This window comes from Bipolaris victoriae (assembly GCF_000527765.1).
Source record: "Bipolaris victoriae FI3 unplaced genomic scaffold scaffold_14, whole genome shotgun sequence".
In the NCBI taxonomy this organism is placed as follows: Eukaryota; Fungi; Ascomycota; class Dothideomycetes; order Pleosporales; family Pleosporaceae; genus Bipolaris; species Bipolaris victoriae.
In genome coordinates this window covers 333513-355111 of record NW_014575378.1, presented here as the reverse complement: position 1 = coordinate 355111, position 21599 = coordinate 333513, and the positions used below count along the sequence as shown (strand labels likewise).

Below are 21599 nucleotides of genomic sequence, written 5' to 3'. Positions count from 1 at the left end.
GGGGGGGGGCTATCACCTCGATAAAGACCAAAAAAAAGTGGAGAAAACCGAGGTAACTAAAAAAACCCAATACCCACATATATAAAAGAAACCTTCATCGCACACCTACTTGCAAACAACATCATTTACCCCGTCAATAATAAAACCATATACAACCCCTCCAAAAAAAAACACCCACGACCGAACCAACCATGGCCCCAGCAACAGTCCTAGTCCTCTACCCCAAAACCCCAACCTCAACCTTCAATGCAGACTACTACCTCTCAACGCACATGCCCCTGGCCTCCAAGCACTGGACCAAGCACGGCCTCAAAGGCTACAAAGTAACCGAGCTCAACGCCGACAGCCCCTACGCGTTCGTCTCGGTGCTTGAGTGGGAGAGCTACGAGGGCTTTCAGGCCGCGATTAAAGATGCGGGTACTAAAGAGATTATGGAGGATGTGCCGAATTTTAGTAATGAGAAGGCGATTTTGGTGCATGGACCGGTTATTGCGACTAGCTAGGCTTGTCGAAAGGCGGGGGTGGTAGGTAGCTAGCTAGCTGCCAGTGTTTTTTTCTCTCCTCTTTGGGATGAGGGGAAGAGAGACAGAGGAAGAGAGGGGTCAAGTATTTTTTTTGCCCCGCAACCGAGGTTCCCGATCTTTACGGATCTGCGGGATCACTAGAGATGAATGATATTGCGACTCTGCCTTGGAGCGCATTCTTTATTTTCCCAAGTCAAATATCGTTTTTTTAAAGATGCTGAACAAGTTCCGAGAGCGATGTCTCTCAATAATTCTTTTGTTACTATACGACAAGAATACGCCAAACCACTACAAAAGAAATCACAAGAAGATGCATCATTACGTCATAGGATAGAGGTTAATACCAAAAAGGCAATTATGCATGTATTCAACCTCCACTACCAAGCACGCTAGGAAAAGAAAAGAAAAGAAAAGAAGAAAAATGTAGTCTAGAAAACCCTAAACCCAACTCCATCCCAATGTCTGGAGCCAACCATGCAAAAAAAATGTTTTTATCCAAAGCCCAAAACCAAAACTTCTAGATGCACCGAGGCCGTCAAGGCATGCCATGCACCAAACTGAACAAAGGAAAAAGATACAAAAGGAAACATGTACAAGGATTGACTCCCATCTATCCAATCGGAATATTACAAATTAAACCCGATCTCGAAATTTAGCAATCGCTCTCACGGCTGTGGGTCCGTTCATCGTCGCAAATGACCTTGCTGCTGGTGGTAAGAGTGTCTCGCTGCCTCTTGTGCCTGATCAAAGCTCGCACCATATGCTTGTGTCGGTGCCTGTTGCTGTTGTTGCTGCTGCTGGCTCACATTGCTATAGCCTTGCATAGGCTGTTGAGGAAAGTATTGTCCTTGTGGCATTTGCCCCGTTGGTGTGGTCCAAGCACCAGGAACCTGCATATATGGTGTCGACGCCTGCTGTGGGAAATATTGTTGCTGCTGTTGGTACATTGGATGCATCTGGTTTGGTGTGGAGTAGCCCATGACAGATGCGCCGGATGGTGTGCCGGGACCTGTGGGCATGCCCAGGACGCTGGGAGTGCCCATCACACTAGGGGTGCCCATCACACTTGGTGCTGCCATGCCGCTTGGCGTTCCCATCATGCTTGGGGCATACGTACTTTGCGCCATGGCATACTGCTGTTGCATGTGTTGTTGCATCATCATTTGTTGACGCTGTTGGGCTTCCATGATTTGTCGTTGCTGGTTCTGCAGGGTACGCCTATCAATCTCGACTTGCATAGCTGCCGAATAACTGTGGCGATTGATTTTTGACGCGGCCCTCTCCTTTTCGCGGTTGTCAATGAGCCCGGTCAACCCTGTAGGGGGTTCCTTTTGCTGCGACTTCTTGGAATTCTGCGAGAGGTCAAGAAGGGGCGTGTTTGTCATGCGCGCCACCTGTTCTTGTTCGCGAGCTGACAATGTTGTGGGTCGTTGCTCGAGCAGTGTGTCTACCCCGCAGCTTAGTGGACGACTAGGTGGGCGGACCATTCCTGAGGATTCGTACGGAGATCGCTGAACTTGACTCCAATCCCCGGAAGGTGTGCGAACAAAAGGTGGAGGCGTGTGCGACTTGCTCCTCCCGTGCCCATACATCTTAGGCTGCTGCATAGACGCGCGGTGCATTACCCAATCCTGAGGATCCAACTTTTGTTTATCTGACTGATGGGTTTGGGGCGCGGCTGGTTGCCAGGGTACCTGCCGTGAATCTTGAATCTTTGAGGAGTCGGAGCCACTGCGCACATGCAAAGGCAAGTGAGGCGAACTACCTGCAGAAATGTATGAAGTCCTCCTGTGCTCATTTGGAGTTGTCGCAAGGTTTTCCTTGGATCGTGAGGCACCGCCGTCGTGCAGCACTTGTGTCATCGTTCCGCTAGTACCCGGGCGTTTTTCATTGAAATCTAGAGCATAGGTTGGTCCAAAGTCAATGTTGGGTACCTCAGCTGGTGTTTGGGCAGGGTCTAGTATAGACTTGTATCCATGCGGGTCTTGTTCTACAGGAGCCTTCACGTTGGGGTCTCCAACGATTGTCAACACGCCGCTTCTGGGGCGGTCCTCACGTCTTTGAGGAAGTCGGCGTGGGGGAGGTTGTGGTTCCTCTTCAACAATGCTAGCATAGTCCGGTGTTGATGTAGATGCGGCATCATCTTCGTAACGGCTGCTTGATGCGCTGGGTCGACGGGCCAAAGTTGCCTGGGCCATGTTGAGAGCATCGAGTGCTTCGAGGTCGACTACGTCGTGTTGTAAACTGTCGAGTCTTGAGCTATTGGTCGATAGAGTGTCATCCTCTTGCGAGGCGAGGGGAGACGGACCTGGCAGTGGCTTGCGTGTGATGCTGCCATTTTCCGGGTATGGGCGGAAAGGAAGCTCTTGCCTTTGTGGCTGCTGAGGTAACTCACTATGCTCTGGGACGGGCGGGGCAACTGGCTGGTAGGTATTTGGAGGATCGACAAACTCCGAATGCTCAACATAAGGCGATGCAGGAATAGTGGACAAACGGTTGATCGAGTTCTGATTTGTCGGAGGTGGTCTTGAGGTGACGTCGAGAGACATCATCTGTCCTTGGTCAGCGTAATCGCCGCTTCGCCTGCTTTGAATGCTCTCCTGGCCTCTCCAAGCCGCGACACCGCTGGAGTAAGCCAAGCCTGGTTGCAATGGTGCATGCACGGCATCAGCCATTTGCTGAAGTGTAGCGGAATCAACAGCTGGGTTCGGCTTTGCCATGGGAATGTTGGGCCGGATGGGCGGCCTCTGGTTGGCGGCATGCTCCTGAGTTGGGGGTAGATCGACGTTGCCTTGAGGAGGAGCGGCCAAGTCTGCAGGAGGCGGCGGCAGATCATGTGGTTCTCTCGAAGGACTCTCATCGTAATCCGAACTGTCATATGGCTGTACAGCTCCGGCTGGTGGAGTCACGTTGAATATACGATGTTCAGGGGGCGTTGGCGGGTTTTCGTCTTCAATCGATGCTTGATCCGGCACAAACCTTGATGATGTCGTTTGGCTGCGACCATTGACTTGCTCGGATACGGAGCGTTGATGACGCGGGGTACCAAATGGGTCTGCAGCTGGTGCAGTTCCGACCCGACGCGGTGGTTGCACTTCAAGATCCTGGAGTGTCTTCCTACTAGGTGATGACTGGCGCGTAGATGGGCTGGAGCGGACCGAGCCGTGATCCTCGAAACGTAAGCCACGAGGAGTGAAACCGGCACGACCCACGGTGTTTCTGCGGCTAGCTCGATTGTACACGGAACCAGCGTCAGAACCCAGAGTGTTCATACGTGTCGAGGTAAGATCCTTCAACTGTTTTCTCCACTGACGCTCCGACCATTTGTCACTGCCTGGTGTGTTAATCAAGCCCACGACGTCCCACATTTCCAAGTATCCGTATCGTCGATCTGAAGGCATGGCAAACATCAATCCTCGAGTGTCAAGAACATCGGCGATTAGCTTCTTGGGCCGTCCGTACAAAGCGAACGTGTCAAAAACGGGGAAGAGAAACTGAAGCATGATTTCGAAACCTGAAATGGCGGGCCTCGTTTCTGGCAAAACAAAAACAAATCCTTCTGTTGTGCTCTCTGGGTTCGAGTGAACAGTAATCTTGCCCTCAATCTTGACTAGGGTGGATTGGTCAATGAGCGGTTTCGATTGCGGGTAAATGGCATAGCACGAATATGCATCCTTGACCGTGGCAATGGCTTTTGTTCTCTTGGTGACTTTTTTGGTGTCGTAGAATTTGATATCGCCTTTGAGAACTGGTGGTCGCTCGTAAGAACTGCCCTTCTTATGCATCTTCTGTAGCTTCATCCACTCCTTTTCGTCCGGTGGAGATACGACACACCAGCAGCGGCGCCAAGGAGTGCCAGCTCCGAAGCGAACGCGGACCCAGTCTTCGTACTTTGCGCACTGTCGGTCTAGTATGACACGGATGTTGTTGAGTGACTTGCCCTTGCCTGCAATCAATGCGCCTGTGTATGCCTCGGAGAGAGTGGTGTGTTCGAACATGGCCAGGCGGATACCAGCAGTCCATTGTGTTAGGGCGTGGTACGAGTCAAAATGGAAGAGGTACTTGTTGCTGGCAGCTGTTGACACACTGAGGATATTGTCGAGTTTCTTGCCATCTTTGAGCGTCATGGAAGGAATCTAGCCAAGTTAGTGATGGCATGCATGGCGAGGTCAGGCAGGGAATTACCATGTGAATCGCGGCGTCGGTAAGATTGATAAACGTTGGTATCACCTCACCCTCGCCGCCTGCTTGATCGAGCGCACTCGCATCCCATAGCGAGAGAATGGTGCCCACAAGTTGGACAAAGTACTCTTGCCACTTTCGGTCTGGAGGGGGACGGCCGCCTACATGCTGTCAGTATCACAGGCCAAGGATGCGTGACGTGGTGGATCGACGTACGAGAATCGGTGTCATGAAACTTGAGAAAGTAGCCCTCCTGGTACAGCTTGTTGGAATGGCTGTTGAGAAACATGAAGATGCGCTGTAGCTCAGGTAACGTATCCTGGCTCACCTCCATGACAGGTGGCTGGTATGTCTGAATCATGGACATAGGGCGTACAGAGGCTCGCGAGTCACTACGCTCGCGCCCAGTGGTTCGAGAAGGTGGGCGGTCATTGTTGTAGCTTTCGAGGGCGGTAGCGGAGTGGGTGAGATTTGGCGAGGGTCCTTGCTGTCTCATTGCGGGTGAAGGTGGAGCAGCGGGGGACGTGGAGCCTGGAGAGGGACCAGCAGAGGGAGGGTTTTTGTGCAGGGTATTTGGTAGGCCACCCCATTGTGACATGAAAGAGAGGACTGTAGGGGGCGAGCGTGGCGCAACGTTAGCAACTGTTTGTTCCAAAGGCGACGACAGGGGCATGATGAAGCGCAGGGCAAAAGAGTTGCAGCGGGGCGCAATATTTACCTCTCTTGGGACGACCCATGGCAGCGACGAACGAGAGGGTCTAGGGACTTGAAGCAGAGGGACGGATGGGTCGCGGATGAATAATGCAGGTGCTTTGGAGCAGCGCGTGCGGTGTCGATGGTACTGGACCAGTCGCGCCAGCCACAAAGGACACGGCTTGCTCAAGGGGCGTCGACAGCAGGGACAGAGGCGATCTTTGGGGGGGAACGAGCGACGGGAGGAGGTGAGGGGATACGGGAGACAAAAGGATGGGGAGGAGAGATTATCGGGGCTAGAGGGAGTAAAAGAGCGGTAGATGTATGTGGTGCATACCGGAGCAGCGCGGTCATGTTAGACTTGTGGAGGAATTTCTGGGCGCATGGCAGGGATGGCGCAGGCTATGACGCGGAAGGGTTCAAACGATCGGCGAAAGAGTAGGCCGTCGTGTTCAACATGGACCCAATGCGGCGCCATCAAAGGTATGCCATCATGACCAAGTGCATACCACGACATTCCCATGGTCCTGCCCAACTCGACGCTCTACAGCCTCTTGAACACACAACTCCCTCGACGGGCGCGCTTGGCGGCGACGGGCTGCTAGCCTCCTAATGCAGCGCTTGGTCCGAGGACGACAGTGGTCACAGCACGCTTATTCATTGGCCTAGAGTCGTATTGAAGCGCATTCGGACGCCCGTGCTAGACTAAAAAGGCCGCTGCCCACTTGTGCTCGGGCAGTCGGCACCGATGTCATCTTGTTCGGTGGTGATGGTGACTATGATGATGTTGTGGCAGTGCAGCCTGGCCTTGGTACGGCCTTGGTAGTGTTTTTGTTTTTTGGCCCTCCCTCGCGCTGCAGGTGCACACGCAATGCAAGAATGGAATCCGGGGTATTATTTTCCCTGGCACTTCCATGGGCTGATCACATGCCCAGCATCCTCCCCCCCCCCCCCGTCTGCGTCCGACATGACCCTCGTCCCCAATTCTGCTACTTACCTACTTACTACTACTGTAAGTAAGTACATATAAACTATACTATGCAAGCACCTGCAGCCGGCTTACTACCCATGGATCACCGCAGGCCACGCAGCCCGACTCTCCGCTCTCCGCTGGCTGGCCCAGCCGCCCGACACGTGACCTGTCACGTCTGCTGGCGACCCGTTGCTTTGGTTCTGCCCGGCGGCCGATAACGCGTCGGGTGATCCACTTTTATCATAACGCGTCTGTTCACTCTTTGCTACCGAACCCTTTCCACTTCTGCCATCGCTTCTGTCTCCAACTAATTAGCTCGACGCCTGGTTTCCCTGTCATTGCACGTCTTGCGCGCCTTGGATCTGCACACTACAGCTAGCCCAGCCGCCGCCTAACCATCCTTCATCACCCCCAATACCCTTTCTGCCTGCGCTATACTCCCGTCGCAACCCCCACCATGGCCCGCAAACGCAAAGCTATCCATGGCCATGCAGCCCACATACATGGCGACAAAGCCCCCGTCTCCAAAAGGCAAAAAGTCGATTGGTCCACCATTGATGATTTCAAAGGCTTCACCATCACCGCTGCAAACACCAAGCCTTACAAGAAGCCCGTCGCTAGCAAGAACAACAAGACAGGCGCAGAGGTCAAAACACCAAAGTATCCGGGCCAAGATGCGCCCTTGGATGCCAACGTTGTACAGCAGAATCCTTTTCCTGAAACTAAGCTCAGCACCGTTCACGTCAAAATCTCGCCTGCGCTGCACTGGGAGAGCACTACTCGCTACCGAAAGTTCACCATCAACAGCGAAGAGTTCCAAGTAAACCAATTAGTCTTTGTCAAAAACGGCGAAGATTCAGATGGTGCCAATCCGCCTCATACCGTAGAGGGTTGGCTAGCCAAAATCCTCGAGATTCGCGCCGGCGATTCCTCTCACGTATTCCTCAGAGTCTTTTGGGCATATCGCCCAGAAGACCTACCCGGCGGCCGCCAGCCGCACCATGGCGCTAGTGAAATCATTGTCAGCAATCACATGGACATTATCGAACCTCTGACCGTCCAGTCTCTTGCCGACGTGGTGCACTGGAACGACGATCCAGATAGCCTACCGCTGCCAGCAGACCAGTTGTTCTTCAGGCAGAGCTACGACGTCACCAAAAAGAGCAATCCATTCAGCGTAAGGGTATCGTTGCCTGTATGCGTCATTGTTTACTGACAGCCTGGCAGGCACTGAACAAGTATTGCATCGACAAGCAGCCAATCAACCCTGACGAGCTTCTGGTCCAGTGTCCCCATTGTTCAGACTGGCTCCATGCCCATTGTCTTGAGCAGCAAGCAATCCGGGACATATGCGAGAAACACAAGAAGAGGGGCCGGCCCAGTAAGCGTGCAAAAGCAAACAGTGATGACTTGGCTGCAAAGCCTAGCCTTGACGCTAAACTAAGCGCCTCCGACGCTGGCAAGACTCGCCTTACAATTACAGAAAACCCCACATCAGAGGACAAGACAAGACAATGGGACGTTGATATATCATGTTTGGTGTGCGGCAAGGTCATTGAGACAGCGGAAGATGCATTGAAGCCAGTTGATTCTAGTGCCTCACCTGGTGTAACCGAAGACACGGAAAGCGAAAACGTCACAGTTGCTACCGCCGCCAAAGACGGCCCTCCACAGGATACGGTAAAGAGCGATCCTGATGCTGCACCAACAGACCCAGCCAAGACGAATGGTGAGACCGTCAAATCATCCTCTCCCGTCTAAACCAACTAAGTATGTTCTTCGCAGCGCCAAAAAAGAGAGGCCGTCCACCCGGATTTACCAACCAAAAGAGGAAACGTATATCCACGAGCCCGGAAAGCAAGGCCGTTCTACCCGAGGCTAAATGCCTCAAGATGATGACTGTAGAGGAAGAAGAAAACAGCGCACCGGATGCTGCTGTTTCCGCTACTACGATGCAGGACTCGCCAAAGCCGACGACGACGACGAAAACAACAACAACAACCACTACCACTGCCACTACTCCAGCAACATCAGTGCTTTCCGATGCAACCAAGACAACTACCCCCGAGCCAGCGCCCATGCCCGATTCCGTATTTCAATCCGGCGTACTCTCCGTCAAACAATTGCTTTGGGGAGCGTAAATTCCGCTAAGATAATGTCCCTTTCTCTTCTTCCTCTGGTTCTTCAACCAACCCCACCTTTTTTTCTTGTACTTACTACTATCTCTCGTGGTAAAAAAAAAGGCTCATCCCTTTTTTTTTTTTGGTTCGGACATTGCAGGGAGGAATTCTTTATCGAAAATGCATTCTCAATTTGAAGCGTGGGAGGGAATTCTCGGCCTTTTTTTTTTCTTCTCTGCTTCTCTTCCTTTTTTTTTGACTGAATTTAGGGCAAAATGATGACATTTGGAGTGGAGGCTAATAGAATACTAGATCAACTAGTGTACTATAATCGGGTACAGAATGTGCCCTCTTCTCTTTTTTTTTCCCATGAAGTACTAATATCGTTCCTGTCTCTCTCTTTCTCTCTCTCTTTTTACTTTTAGCCCAAACCGTGACTTCAGAGCCCATATTTGACTTTCTTTTTGTAAACTACACCAAGATACCTAACACAGTACCAAGCAAAAGATAGCGCACAAGATGTACAATATACTTCATTTGTTCCATTTTGTTTCTTCCCTTCTCCCACCACTCCTAACCTATTCATTTTCTTCTCCTTCTTCTTCTTCTTCTCTTCTCCAGAGGAAAGAAAAAAACACAGGCTTTGTAAGAAAAAAGAAAAAGAAGACAAAGGGTATATCCACCTAATATCCCGACTACGAAGACGAAGAGAGAAAAGAGAAGAAGAAGAAGAAGAAGAAGAAGAAGAAGAAGAAGAAGAAGAAGAAGAAGAAGAAGAAGAAGACCTTAAAAAAAACTTCAAGTCCCCAAAAGAAAGTTTGAGGAAAAAAAACGCCATCGCTGAATGCTGTTTATGCCTAACACGATAATTCCCATTTGTCCCATCCCATTTGCCCGCCTTCATTTCCGCCAGTCACGGAATTTTTTTTTCCTCCGGTAATCCCCATCATCTCTTCTGGTTTTCGTTGCAAAAGGAGGGGGGGGGAAGAAGAAAAATTCTCAACGTCCTCCTTTCATCCCTCCTTCCTTCAGAGTTTTTTTTTTTTAAAAAAAAAAGAAGGAGGAGGTAGTAGGAGTAATCCGATGAATACCCGAGATCAATAAACACCGTAAAATGCATGTTTTCTCCTCCCTCACGCCCCTCATCACTTCACCTGACAAATCTGCTTTTCCAAGTACACACAGACACAGCTCGTTCATACGTCATAACCCACATATCTCATTTACCATTTCCGCTCAACAGGCAATTTGCCTTTTCCAAGCTTCATCTTGACAACGAGACGCGGTCGATCGCTTCCTCCCCGCTCCACACTGACCAGACCACTCTTGGGCGTGCCATTGCCTCCATTCACACGAACGCCCGTTTCGAGGCTCTGGCGCTTGAGGGGGCGGTCGTTGTCGCCGTTGCCGTTGCCAATGATAAGCTTGCGTTTCTTGGTGTCGCCTGTGAAGCGTGAGAGGAGGCGGGGTGCGAGGCGTAGTTTGACGATTTTGCTTCTCTTTTGCTTGATGATGGGTCGGGCAACGGGACCGGGGACGGATGCACTGGGGCGAGGTGGCGGGACGATGGTCGGTCGAGGCGAAGGGGCGGCACTGGGACGTGGTGAAGGAGCTGCGCTTGACGGCCTGGAAGTTACAGTTGAGCCATTGGCAGTCTTCGTCTTGATCTTGAGTTTGGGGGCAGGTAGGGGGACGGGCGATGACATGGTTGGTGTAGATACAGACTTTGATATCTTGACGGATGCGATCGCTGGTTTTGATTGAACAGAAGCCGATTTGGGAGCTGGTACGGAGACTCTTGGTGGGGGGACCGGAGTTTTGGTAACTATTTTCGGTGCTGGTACTGAAGCTGCAGTCGGAGCAGTAGCTGGTACTGGTGCTGGGGTTCCTGCTTTGGGTGTTGCTGCTGGAGTAGACACCTTCTTCATAGGCTGCTGCATCAATGGTATCTCTGGCGTAGAGGCTCGAGAATCTGGCTGGGCAGATGTAGGAGCAGAAGTGGCGGCAGGCTGGGAGGGTTGAGATGGCTGAGACTGCGACTGTGACTGCGACTGCGGCGCTGGAGATGGCCTAGTGGACTGAGAAATAGGAGATGGCGAATAGCGAACGGTGGGCGAAAACACCATCGATTGACTTCGCGACTTGGCATGCATAGAGTCGACAGCTGTCGGTGGAGACGATGCACTCTTGTTCTTTAGCAACCCACCAATCTTCAGTGACAGCTTCGGCTGGCCAGGTGGCTTCGCTACCGGAGCCACTGGCTCTCGTAAGGGAAGAGGTGGAGCAACCGGAAGAACTGGAGCAGGGACTGGAGGAGGGGCAACCAAAGGCCGTTTGGGAGTCGTCCTATATTTCTTGGTCTGCTTGAAGCGCAGCACTGCTTTTCCGAGATGCTCTACAGTCCAGTAACGTGGAAGGGCCAACTTGACTGGTAGCTTGTTGACCTTTTGGTTGTCAAATATCATATCGCATATGTCCAGGATCTCAGACATGTCGTTGACCGACAAAGTTGTGGACTTGAGTGCCTCCTCGAGTACCGACCGCAAAGTTTGGTGTCCCTGAAGGTCGCTCTTCAAGCCTCTCAGAGCACCGTTAAGGTTCTGACGAGCAAGGGCGGATGCGCGTTCGGCGTTGCTCGCTTCGTTCTCAACCACAAGCGTGTCTGCAGCAGTTTCAGCAGCCTTTTCTGGCGCCCAAACATCGCCGGTAGCCACCTGACCGATGGCAAGGCCAAGGATACGTAGCATTTGCTTCCTAAAGTATGGCGAAGGATCAGACCGAATCTCATGTACCAGAAATCTCATGACCGAATCTTTGCGGAACATGCCCAGCCGAATGAGACACTCCCACGCTTTTAAGCGTACATTGTCTGCATTCCCTAGTTGCGCATACTGCAGAAACTCTGTAGGTTTGAAGGGAGTCACTCGGCTTGTGACTAGCTTGAACGCACAGTCAAGCGCAGTGGTCGTGTACACGTTCTGGAACGTAGGGATCCATTCGTCAAGCCTCTGGTGTCGAGTAAGCTCCCCAATAGCCTTGTTAGTAAAGTCCTGCTCCTGCGCCCATTCTTCATGGCTGAGATCAGAATTGATATTCGTCTTGGTCAGGGTTTCAGCCAGACATCGCATCAATGTGGCAATGTAATGGTCGTCGCTGTAATCATTTCCGCGGTTGTCGTTGTATCGCACGAGATCCAGTAGGAAACGCTTAGCCTCTAGTGGTGACCTGCCGTCCTCGCCCTTGATCTTAGCAATGGCCCTAGGAATAGCGCATTGTATCAGGTACATGCTACGGTCAGAAAAGTCATTTGATCGAGTCATTGGCGAGTTTGGCAAGCAGAACAGCTCACGAAAAGCCTTCTTCAGGTGGAAGAGTCCAACCCACTGAGTCCGCTTCAGCGCGCTCTGGGCAAGGACCATGGCAGCCATAGTCCGTATACCGTGGAAATACCGATTGTCCATCAACGTCTTGACCAGGAAAGTGGAGATCAACGGGTGGCCCTCTTTGTTTGCAAGAAACTGTATAGACTCTGCTTGTGCAACAACATCCTTGTCCTGCTGCAACTGTGAGACGTACATGTACGACGGCATGTCTTCAATATTGGTCCGACATATCCACTCAAAGTCAGCGTCGATGCGGATCCACTCATACGCTTCTCCCTCCTGCTTGGCTTCGTCTTCCGGTGGCCAATCGTCGAGTCGCCACTCTTCGTGTTCTTGGGGTGAAGTAAAAAGGTCTCCTAACATGTAAAATGTGACGTCTTCTTGCGTTTCGCCGGAAGCATCGAGACCAGCGGCGGCGGCCATACGCTCCTTGTTTAATCGATTCCTTTTTAATCGCTTGTATTTGGTATTGTACGGAATCTCAACTTTGACATTATTCGAGTTGATGTCGACAATATGCTCATAAGGGGTGCCGTCAGCTTCGTGGATCCTGATAGTCATGGGGCCTACGAAAGTGGGATATCCTGTTGCTGACCGCAAGTCGCGAGATTTCTGTTTCGCTTCGCGCATAAAGTCATCTGCCGCGAGACCGTTCTCAATTGTTGTGATGGATGAGTCTGCCTGGAGCTGTTTGATGGTAAGCTGAACCACCTGCTTCTTCTTGTTGAACGAAGGAACGCAGTGAAATGTGGGGCATCCTGCGCCTACAATCCACTGCTGAAAGAATGATTCAAGCTTCTGGTGGCCTACTTTCTCGCAGATATCGAGAAAGTCATCAGTAGTAACTGCGCCGTTGGGGTACTTTCCTTGACGAGCATTGAACAACATCCGGTACAAGCACCTGTCAACACCGTTCTTGCCGCTCTGTTTTACCAGGCGGTTATGTAGAATGGAGAGGACCATAAGCGACTTGAGCTCCATAAATTCGGCCTCACGAGGATCTAACTGCATGTGCTCTGCAAGCTGCTGAAGCGATGGGCGCTTGCGGTCCATGTAGATGACCTTGTCTACCATCAGTTTTTGCCTGAAGCGCCAGTCATTCCGGCCAAAGAGTTCTTTGAGATACAGTTCAGCCATGAACCACGAGCCACCGACGATGATCCAGTAGTCTTCCAGATTGTGTGCGATAACATCCACGCCTATCCACTGGCTGGCTACTGCGTGTACCAACACCCTAGTCGTGTGCTCGAGTGGCTCCCAAACGGTTTCCGGGAAGAGAAGGCGCGAGCTGCAGATTGAAAATGAGGCTGTGTGCGCAGTATCGCAATCCAGGTCGTCTACGAATGCGAGTTTGTAGGAATTTCCAAACGCATAACTCTGGAATCGCTCCGTGAAGGTATCGAGAGCTCGAGCGAGCATCATGGCACTATTCCGGACCTCGTTTTCCTTGCCGGGCAAGCAAAATGCGTGGACCTTGATAGCATTTTCGCCCAAGCGCTCATCATCCAGGGTATCACGGTATTCGGAGAGGTCGACATGTTCGAAAGGTCCAATGACAAAGCCAATGTGCTGGGGGAGGACGGGAGTATCGCATGAGAAGCTCGCAGTCTTTCGCGCTGGGTCGGCAGGATCAAGAATCTACACACGTTAACAAAACATATGCAATAAATTGGGGAAGGTACTAACGTCATCGGTCAGCGTGCCGGAGCAAATGACTTGCATTTCCATGGCCTTCTCTTCCTCGGATAAATCAGCTTGCTCATCATCCACATCCAACATGACACTATCGGCTTTGTCGACTCCATCGGCTGGTGGTCCATTAGGGTTTGCATTCGGTGGCGAGGGTTTACTGAGAGCATCGCCCAGCGTGCGCGGGTAGCGAATGGAGACCTCGAAGATACACCTCGTCTCGCCGTCGTCTATACATGGAAACAGGCAAGATGCGGTACCGGGGAAAGATGAGTTGCGCGTATATGCATGCGGGAAGCGAGCGTCTCCATCCTCGACACCGACAAAGTGAAGCGCGTCCCGGAAATCGTCTAGTTCGTATTCAATCTCGAGCTTCAGCGGCGCGTAAAAGGTGCCTGGTGCATCATCCGTCATGCCAGCCTCCGAGGGCTTCACTTCCCGAATCCTGACCTTGTCAGGCACTGTGATGACCAGCTCGTCCTCGGCGCCGGAGGTGTGTCGCACTATGCGCTGCTTGACGAAGTGATACTGCTCGAGGCCGGTGCCGGGGTAGAGAGTTAGGCGCTGGTGCAGATTCGAATAGCTAAAGGCGGCCTTCTCGCCTTGGATACGGATGCTCGTGGGACGGAGTTGTCGGCAATTGAGGGTGATGTCTCGCAGCTGGGCCTGGTCGGGCTGAATGTCGAGCGTGGTCAGGCCCTTGACCCGGCGCGGTGCAAAGCTGAAGTCGAGCTCGAGCTGCTGCTTCAGCAGGGTAAAAGAGTCGCCCGACGAGGCGTCGTCCATTGCATCGGCGAGCTCGAGGGGCGCCATGGTGGGCGGCGCAGGCAGTCCTGGCTCCCGGGTGTGCGGCCGGGCTGGGGAGGGGCGGAAGGCGAGGGACGCTGGGTCGAGGGCTGCGGTCGTTGTTGAGGGCACGCCCGGCTCTGCCATGCGCGTTGTTCGGGAGTATCGCGACGGATGGACGCTAACATACGTGGCCCGTGCATCCACACTAGGCTGGCGCGCTTTCACTTTCCCCGACGTCACAGCTCCACCCAACACCAGTTCACGTGTTGGGATATGCTTATATGTAAACCATTTTCACTTCAACGCTCTAAGTTTAATCACCAAGACTTCTAGTGAAGACTATAGATCTAGCATTATCACGAATACTTCTTAGGCCTCATCACATCACATCACTATGTCCGTACAGCAAAAAGCCTTGTATGAATAATATCAAAATATCATGCCTATATTGAAACACATTTCTTTTTCAGTCCCAAAGATCACGAGAACACCCGCTTCCGCATTCCCACCTCCAATCCCAACGGCTTCCTCAAGAAACCCTCTCTAGTCTCCATCTCCCCCTGCCTAAGCTCAAACTCATACCGCCTAAACACTGTCGCAACAATCAATGCCAGCTCCATCTCAGCCACGTTCCGGCCCACACAAGCCCGTGGACCATAGCTGAACGGAATGAATGCCGCCTTTTGCTTCTCTGTGATGTTCTCCCAGCGTTCAGGACGGAACGTGTCTGCGTCGGGGCCCCAGATCTCGGTGGAGTGATGGATCGTATAGGCTGGAACAGAGAGAACGGTACCTTGAGGGAAGTGGTGTCCGTGAATTGTGATGCCAGGACCAGGGGGGATGATACGTGGAAGTCCGAGAGACGAGGTGCTGTGGATGCGCATCGCCTCTTTGATCACAGCGTCCAAGTATGGAAGGTCCTTGACTTGAGCATACGAGGGGACAGCATCTGGGTCTGGAAGTGCAGTGTCCAACTCTTTCTGTAGCTTTTTGACAACTTCAGGGTGTTTGAGGCAGTGGTATAGGAGAGCGCACGAGGTGTTTGAAGTAGTGTCTGAGCCAGCAATTAGTTGGGTAAGGGCTTCCGCTGTAAGCTCTTCGCGACCGAGTTTGTTGCCGGTTTCATCGCGGCCCTCCATCAAGCGGGCGAGTAGGTCCACACGGTCGGATGGCTTCTCAAGACGAGCGTTGACACGAGCGATGGCGATACCAGCAAGATTCTCGATGGCCTTCATGCCTTTGCTGAAGAATGGGTCCGGGAAGTACTTTGCATAGGGCTTGATGGCAGGGAATATTCCAACAGTTCTGTGTCATGTCAGTCCATCATATCAGCCAAAAGCCGTAGTCCAGTGATTCAGCATACCCGCTAACCTCTCCCCTTCGATTCAACACCTCGATAGCCGGTGCATATGTAATCTTTCCATCCTTGGCGACCTCAGCCTCATCTTTTCCCTTCTTCAGCATGCCAAAAGGCTGGCCAAAAGCCAAGTCACCAATGACATCAAAGGCAAGGTAGTTGAACCAGTTCAGTGCATCCATGTTATACCATCCTCCGTTGTTCTTGGCACCATCAGCTCTGCGATCCCACTGGTTTTGCAATTCCTCCAAGTTGTGGTGGATATACTGTTCGAACTCAAGCACATTTTTGGCAGAAAAAGTGTGAGCGACCGTCTTCCTCTTCCTGGTGTGCTCGGCACGATCCCGAGTGTTGAACAGTCCTCTCCTAATGGATACGAAAGCGTCATAGTACTCGCTCTTCAAGAAGCCGTTGCCATGGCCGTAGATTTGGGTAATGGCGTCTGCATCAGCAATGCTGACATGATGAGGCTGAATGCGAACAAGCTTTCCAAGCTTTTTGTGTGCTTCGTGAACGGCAAGGAAGCGCTTTCCGCGGCGGCACTGGTAAAGTAGCCAGAGATTGGTCCAAGCGGCCGGGAATGGCGCCGGTATGTCGCGGATTTGCCAGTTCCGAAGGTATGGGAGAAGGTAGAAGAGAACCGGCAGAAGAAGGATGGTATAAGGCGTTAAGAGAAGTGATGTTAGAAACATTGTTGCCAACGAGAGTGAGGGTTCGCAAGCAGTGTAAGGTCAAGGGACAACCGTCCGCTAGTCGTTTATAACCCTGAGCCTGGGCGTCTTCACTCGTGGAGCAATGCTGTGCAAACAAAGAAATTCCACTGCTCTTCTTGGTTGGGTCTGGACGTGGACTCGGCCATCCTTATACTTTCCCGCCCGTGCCTCTCCATGGGCGTAATCTCCCCGTTAAGCAGGCCTGCGGGGCTTCGTTGTTAGCAAGTTCCGATGTCGACACGCGACGGGTAAACGTCAGACCTCAAATCTGCGGCGATATTGTTGTAAGCTTTTGTCGGCAGCCAATCACATGGTTTCAGTATCCTCTTTACACAGCCGTGTCGTGGCTCCGAAGGACGTATGAACCCGGCTCCATGACCCCGCCTTGCACTAGTGCGCCGAGTATTCCCCGCGTTTCTGTCCTCTTCATCGGGAGCCGTTGTAAGGGCCAGCCAGCAGCCGATCGCACGTGCTGCTGTCCGAGAAATATGCGCAGCAAAGACCCACAGGGTGAATGCACTGTGTGAAAGCATCAAGGAGTGACGTGCAGCCTGCTGTAGCACAAGACCACCGACCTATCCGCCGCATGTATGCGTTGTGTGACCCCAGAATCGGGAATATTGCGGAAATAGACCCGCCCTGTGTGCCGAAACGAAGCGCATATAAAATCAGCGCATGTGCATGCAAAGTCAGCTCAGCAGCGTCATCAGGTGGACTGACAAGGTGCAATGTTTCGAAGAGGGTATTAAGTACATTAAGAAATCACGGCTATCTAGATGTGTGAAAACGTCTTCCAACTACAAAAGTTACTCGAGTTAGTCAGACAGGTATTAGGGCTGCCTGTGCTACTAACAGCAAAACGCCTAGTGGTATCATGCCTGCCAATCATCCATCCATCCATCCATCCATCCATACACGCCCCTTTACCATAACTTGTGTGTATTCTCCAACAGAATGTATACTTTAGTTATTGTCTTCGTCATCCGAGAAAAAGTTCAGGATGGCCTTGACCGCCATAGGGCCCAGCCCGTGAGGCGGATAGCAGATATAACTCGGGTCGTCCGTCGCGCCCAGCTTCTCGCGAAACTCGGTCTTGTTGGTGAGCTTGAGCTCAGTTGCAATCGCGTGGTATGCGCGGCTGAGGACCTTGACACGTGTGCCCTTGACATTGTGTCCAGGACTGAACTTGGAGCTGGCACCGCCGCCAAAGGTGACGCTTGTAGCGCCGCTTGCTGCGACCTGCTTGAGAGCATGTGTGACGACTTGCTCAATGGAGCCACTGGGTGCGCCAGGGAAGTCCAGAGAGTACTTGACTTGCCAACCGTGGTCTGGCGACAGCTGGGCCATGGTGACAAAAGCAACAATGGTACCATCTGGTGCAGTTGCAACGTGATACTGGCGATGCTCCTCGTCTTGCCATGGGTGAATGTTTGTCAGGTGAACCTGCTTGCCCTTGCGATTCTTCAGCCAATCCTCAACACGAGCATCGACCTTTTGCTTGACATCTGGTGGTGGTGGCGAGCCCAGAGCATAGTCGGTAATCTTAATACCCTCTTTCTCCGCATGGCGAATCTTGCGCTGCACATCAGAGTCCTTGTCGGCAGGGTTATGTGCAGGGTCGACGCGCTGCTCTCCAGTGACGGAGAATGTGCGCCAGTTGAACTTTGTTGCCAGAACCTCCTCGGCTGCCGATCCTACAAGCAGCCAAAGCGGCTTAAGGTTGCGCTCCTTCTTGATATATCGGAGATAGCCAGACATGGTCTTGAGGTACTGGGATTCGTGGCACAGAGGGTCGCCAACAGTGATAGCGAAGCCATCCTGAGGCACGAAACCAACAGCCGCACCAGTGTTTTCGTCTCGCCAGATCTCTGTGCGGGGCTCCAACCACGATGTATTTGTGGCATCTCCGTAGTTGGCGATGAGCTTCTCGATGGGTTGAAAGTCAATCTTTGCGACAGCACGGTCTTGTCCCTCCCACGGAGGGTGCATCGTGCTTGCCTCTGGGTGACGTAGCTGCTTGACGACTGGCTTCTCTGGCAAACTCTTTGGATCGCGAGGGAACATGGAAGCATGGCGAATGTTTCCAAGACCCATCATCAACATGAGGATACGCTCGAGACCAATACCACCACCACCGTGGGGTGGTGCACCCCACTGGAAGGCCTGGATATACTCTTCCATGGAACTGGGGTCAACCTTGAGCCTGCGCATCTTGTCCAGTAGCATATCAGCGTCGTGGATACGCTGACCACCACTGAGAATTTCTTGACCTCGACAGAAAATGTCGAATGAATTCGTGAGTTTGGGGTTGTTTGGATCGTTCATGGCATAAAAGGGTCGAGCGTTTGCTGGGAACTTGTCCAAGACGTAGTAGTCAGTGCCTAGCTTCTGCTTGATAACACGACCAAGCTGGACCTCGTCCCTGGTTCCCAAGTCTTCATTCTCGTCAAGCTCGTTTCCATCGTCATCCCTCCAACCAGACTCATTCAACATACGAACACCTTCAGCGAATGGGATGATGGGGGTTTCATCAAGCCAGACCAAGTCCTCGTGTGGGAAGTGCTTTTTGATGACCTCAATCTCAGGGCGATACTGCTCATAAATACCCTTGAAGATGGCCTTGAACGTGCGATCCAGCACACGCAAGACTTCATGGTAGTGTTCATCAATCTGCATCTCGAGATCGAGACCGGTGTATTCAGTCAAGTGTCGGTAGGTATTACTGTTCTCAGCACGGAACACGGCGCCAATTTCGTACACCCTGCCAAAATCTGCAGAGATGGCCATTTGCTTGGCCAATTGGGGGCTCTGGGCCAGGAAAGCGCCACGGCCGAAGTAGTCAATCTTGAAGACACTGGCGCCAGACTCGGTTGCACCACCTTGCAGCTTGGGGGTGTGGATTTCGATGAAACCCTCCGAGTCCAAGTGGTCGCGGAACAGCCTGCAAATTCCAGACTGAATGCGGAAAATGCCCTGTGATGCAGTTGTCCTGAGGTCGATTACGCGGTTGTTGAGACGAGTGCGGTCAGCAATCTTGACTCGGGTATGTCCCTCCTTGCGTTCCTCCCCGGCCAGCTTGGCGGCTTCAGCGTCGACCTCCGCCTGAGATACTTCGGCTTCGTTAACGTTGAAGGGAAGGTGGTCTGTAACTGAGGCTTCGACGTGCAAAGCGTGGACCGAAATCTCGACGTCGTGGATGGTGGCACCAAGGACCTCGCCCTGCTTGGCCTTGGGTTCTTGAAGAATACCTTTGACAATGACCACCGTCTCTGCGTCGAGATGCTCTGCCCAGTACAGCATGTATTTGGAAATATCTGCGTGCTCCATAAGAACGCCCTGAATGGTAGCGAGCTGCTGGCGGAACATGAGGAAGACAAACTTGGAGCTCATCTTTCTCAGGTGGTGGATGCGGGCACGGAAGACGACTTCCTTGCCAACATCCTTTGCGGAGAAGTCCTGGATCTTGTGGCGAGGCTCGTGTTTCCATTCGCCGGCGTAGCTGTTGGGAGGGATGACACCGTACTTGGCCCTCTGCTCGGGCGTGAGCTCAGCAAGAGCCTGTTGCTCCATCTCCTTCCTACGGCGCTCGAGCTCCATCTCCTTCTCGCGGTTCTGCTTGTAGCGCTCTTCTTGCTGGGCCTGTTTCTCATGCTTGCGCAGCTGTCCGCGGGACATGGGCTCGCCATCGCGGTTGAGGGGCGTATCGTCGTCACTGGAGTCGTTGCCAATGTGGAGCTTCTCCTTGACGGCGCGCATAGGGCTGCTAGCAGAGAGGGAGCTTGAGCGCTGGTGGGAGTTTGCCTTTGCGGATGAGCGGTTGGGGCTATCTGTGCGGCGGTGGAGGATGCCGCTCAGGGAACCACGGTGCTGCCCGTCGAGGCTGCTCCTGCTCTCGGTAGGCGAGGAAGGGTCGTTGCGCTTCAGGTCGGCACTGGCGCGGCCAGTGGGCAGAGTGACGGAAGAGCGCGGAGTGCTGGCGGGTGAGCGTGCTCTGCCATTGGTGTTGGGCGACTTGACGCCGCTCTTGTCGTCGTCGGAGGCAGAACCGCTATGGCCCGGCTTGAGTTTGTCTAGCGCTTTCTTGAGAGAGCCCATTGTTGCAATGGTGCGAGAGCTGTGCCCGTTGTGCGTGGTTAGACTACCTAGGCGCAGAGTGGGGCAAGCCGACGCGGGGGAGATGCTTGGAGAGCAGAGAGCAGGCGGGAGGAGCGACCTGGGGCGTTGAGAGAAAAAAAGGAACAACTGAAGTCGAAGAGCTAGTAGCAGGCGGCAGAGCAGATGCGAAGTTCAAGTATAGCAGCTAGCCGGCCTACGGCGTGACGGGCACGGAAGGCGGAGGGTGAATCGGCTATGACGTGAGAGCGTACGGGCAGCAACACAACAGACTAGCTGTGCTAGGTTCGTCCGGCCCTAGCGCGGCAGAGGCTTAGGACCGATCCGAGGGAAGGCGCAACCCTTGCGCAAGCGTGACGTAGCCGGCACGCTTCTAGACTGCTAGACTGCACGTCTTGTCTGTGTGGAGTAAGAGTGTCGAGTATCCAGAGTTGCACCCACGAGCCCGCGGACTCGAATGACAGCAGGCGTACGTGCGGAACGGAGAGCTGCTGGCAACAAGAACTGGCGACATGGTGGAGTAATAACGCCCGCCAGAAAGCCCCAGGCCACCAGTGTCTTCCGCGACTGTCCGCTGCTACTGCTGCCACAGCTGACACATCTTCCCCATGCGTCCATTGTGCTTCTCCTTGTGGCCAGGCGTGTGCTGACAAGCATTGCTTCGTTGCTTGGAAAACTCTTCGGTCGGGCCTCGACACCCCACTCCAGCCATGCCCCTGCGCCTGCGCCTGCACCAGTCGGATGAGCTGGCTGTACATGTCCATGTAGACATCGTCCATGTAGCCAGGCCGTACAGGATGACGAGCGTCAATGTCTGTCTGTGTCTGCACTTGCCGCCGGGTGAAACCGGCCCTAGTGGCCGTGGTTGGTCGCTTCCTCCCAACTCCCTGCTCATGCACTTTGTCGCCCGCCCCATGGCATTCTCTCCTAAATCCATCCTCCTCGCCCAAACACCCGCCAACACTCAGCCTTCACCTATCCCCCATCATGCACATGGCACAGAAAACCGGTTCCCTTGCGCCGCTGCATCACATGGCAATCGCCAGCGCATACCAGAATCCCG

The 21599-nt window shown here is 53.0% G+C and overlaps 6 protein-coding genes across 6 annotated transcripts; 2 read left to right on the top strand and 4 right to left on the bottom strand.

Annotated features, from left to right (window-relative positions):
• Nucleotides 1–191: 191 nt before the first annotated feature.
• Nucleotides 192–503, top strand: COCVIDRAFT_23798 (hypothetical protein; the record flags this gene model as incomplete). The annotated part of the gene is made up of 1 exon (XM_014704542.1): nucleotides 192–503. The coding sequence occupies one exon, from the start codon at nucleotides 192–194 to the stop codon at nucleotides 501–503; it is 312 nt and encodes a 103-aa protein (XP_014560028.1).
• Nucleotides 504–1207: 704 nt separating this feature from the next.
• Nucleotides 1208–5443, bottom strand: COCVIDRAFT_34890 (hypothetical protein; the record flags this gene model as incomplete). The annotated part of the gene is made up of 4 exons (XM_014704627.1): nucleotides 1208–4660; nucleotides 4710–4867; nucleotides 4923–5315; nucleotides 5425–5443. The coding sequence occupies 4 exons, from the start codon at nucleotides 5441–5443 to the stop codon at nucleotides 1208–1210; spliced, it is 4023 nt and encodes a 1340-aa protein (XP_014560113.1).
• A 1386-nt stretch (nucleotides 5444–6829) lies between these two features.
• Nucleotides 6830–8133, top strand: COCVIDRAFT_90310 (hypothetical protein; the record flags this gene model as incomplete). Its single annotated transcript, XM_014704626.1, has 2 exons — nucleotides 6830–7549; nucleotides 7600–8133. The coding sequence occupies 2 exons, from the start codon at nucleotides 6830–6832 to the stop codon at nucleotides 8131–8133; spliced, it is 1254 nt and encodes a 417-aa protein (XP_014560112.1).
• Nucleotides 8134–9715: 1582 nt separating this feature from the next.
• Nucleotides 9716–14377, bottom strand: COCVIDRAFT_23795 (hypothetical protein; the record flags this gene model as incomplete). The annotated part of the gene is made up of 2 exons (XM_014704541.1): nucleotides 9716–13513; nucleotides 13562–14377. 2 exons carry the CDS (start codon nucleotides 14375–14377, stop codon nucleotides 9716–9718), a joined length of 4614 nt encoding a protein of 1537 aa, XP_014560027.1.
• A 455-nt stretch (nucleotides 14378–14832) lies between these two features.
• COCVIDRAFT_34887 (hypothetical protein) lies at nucleotides 14833–16402 on the bottom strand (the record flags this gene model as incomplete). The annotated part of the gene is made up of 2 exons (XM_014704625.1): nucleotides 14833–15658; nucleotides 15717–16402. The coding sequence occupies 2 exons, from the start codon at nucleotides 16400–16402 to the stop codon at nucleotides 14833–14835; spliced, it is 1512 nt and encodes a 503-aa protein (XP_014560111.1).
• Nucleotides 16403–17386: 984 nt separating this feature from the next.
• Nucleotides 17387–20518, bottom strand: COCVIDRAFT_90169 (hypothetical protein; the record flags this gene model as incomplete). Its single annotated transcript, XM_014704624.1, has 1 exon — nucleotides 17387–20518. The coding sequence occupies one exon, from the start codon at nucleotides 20516–20518 to the stop codon at nucleotides 17387–17389; it is 3132 nt and encodes a 1043-aa protein (XP_014560110.1).
• Between the last annotated feature and the right edge of the window lie 1081 nt (nucleotides 20519–21599).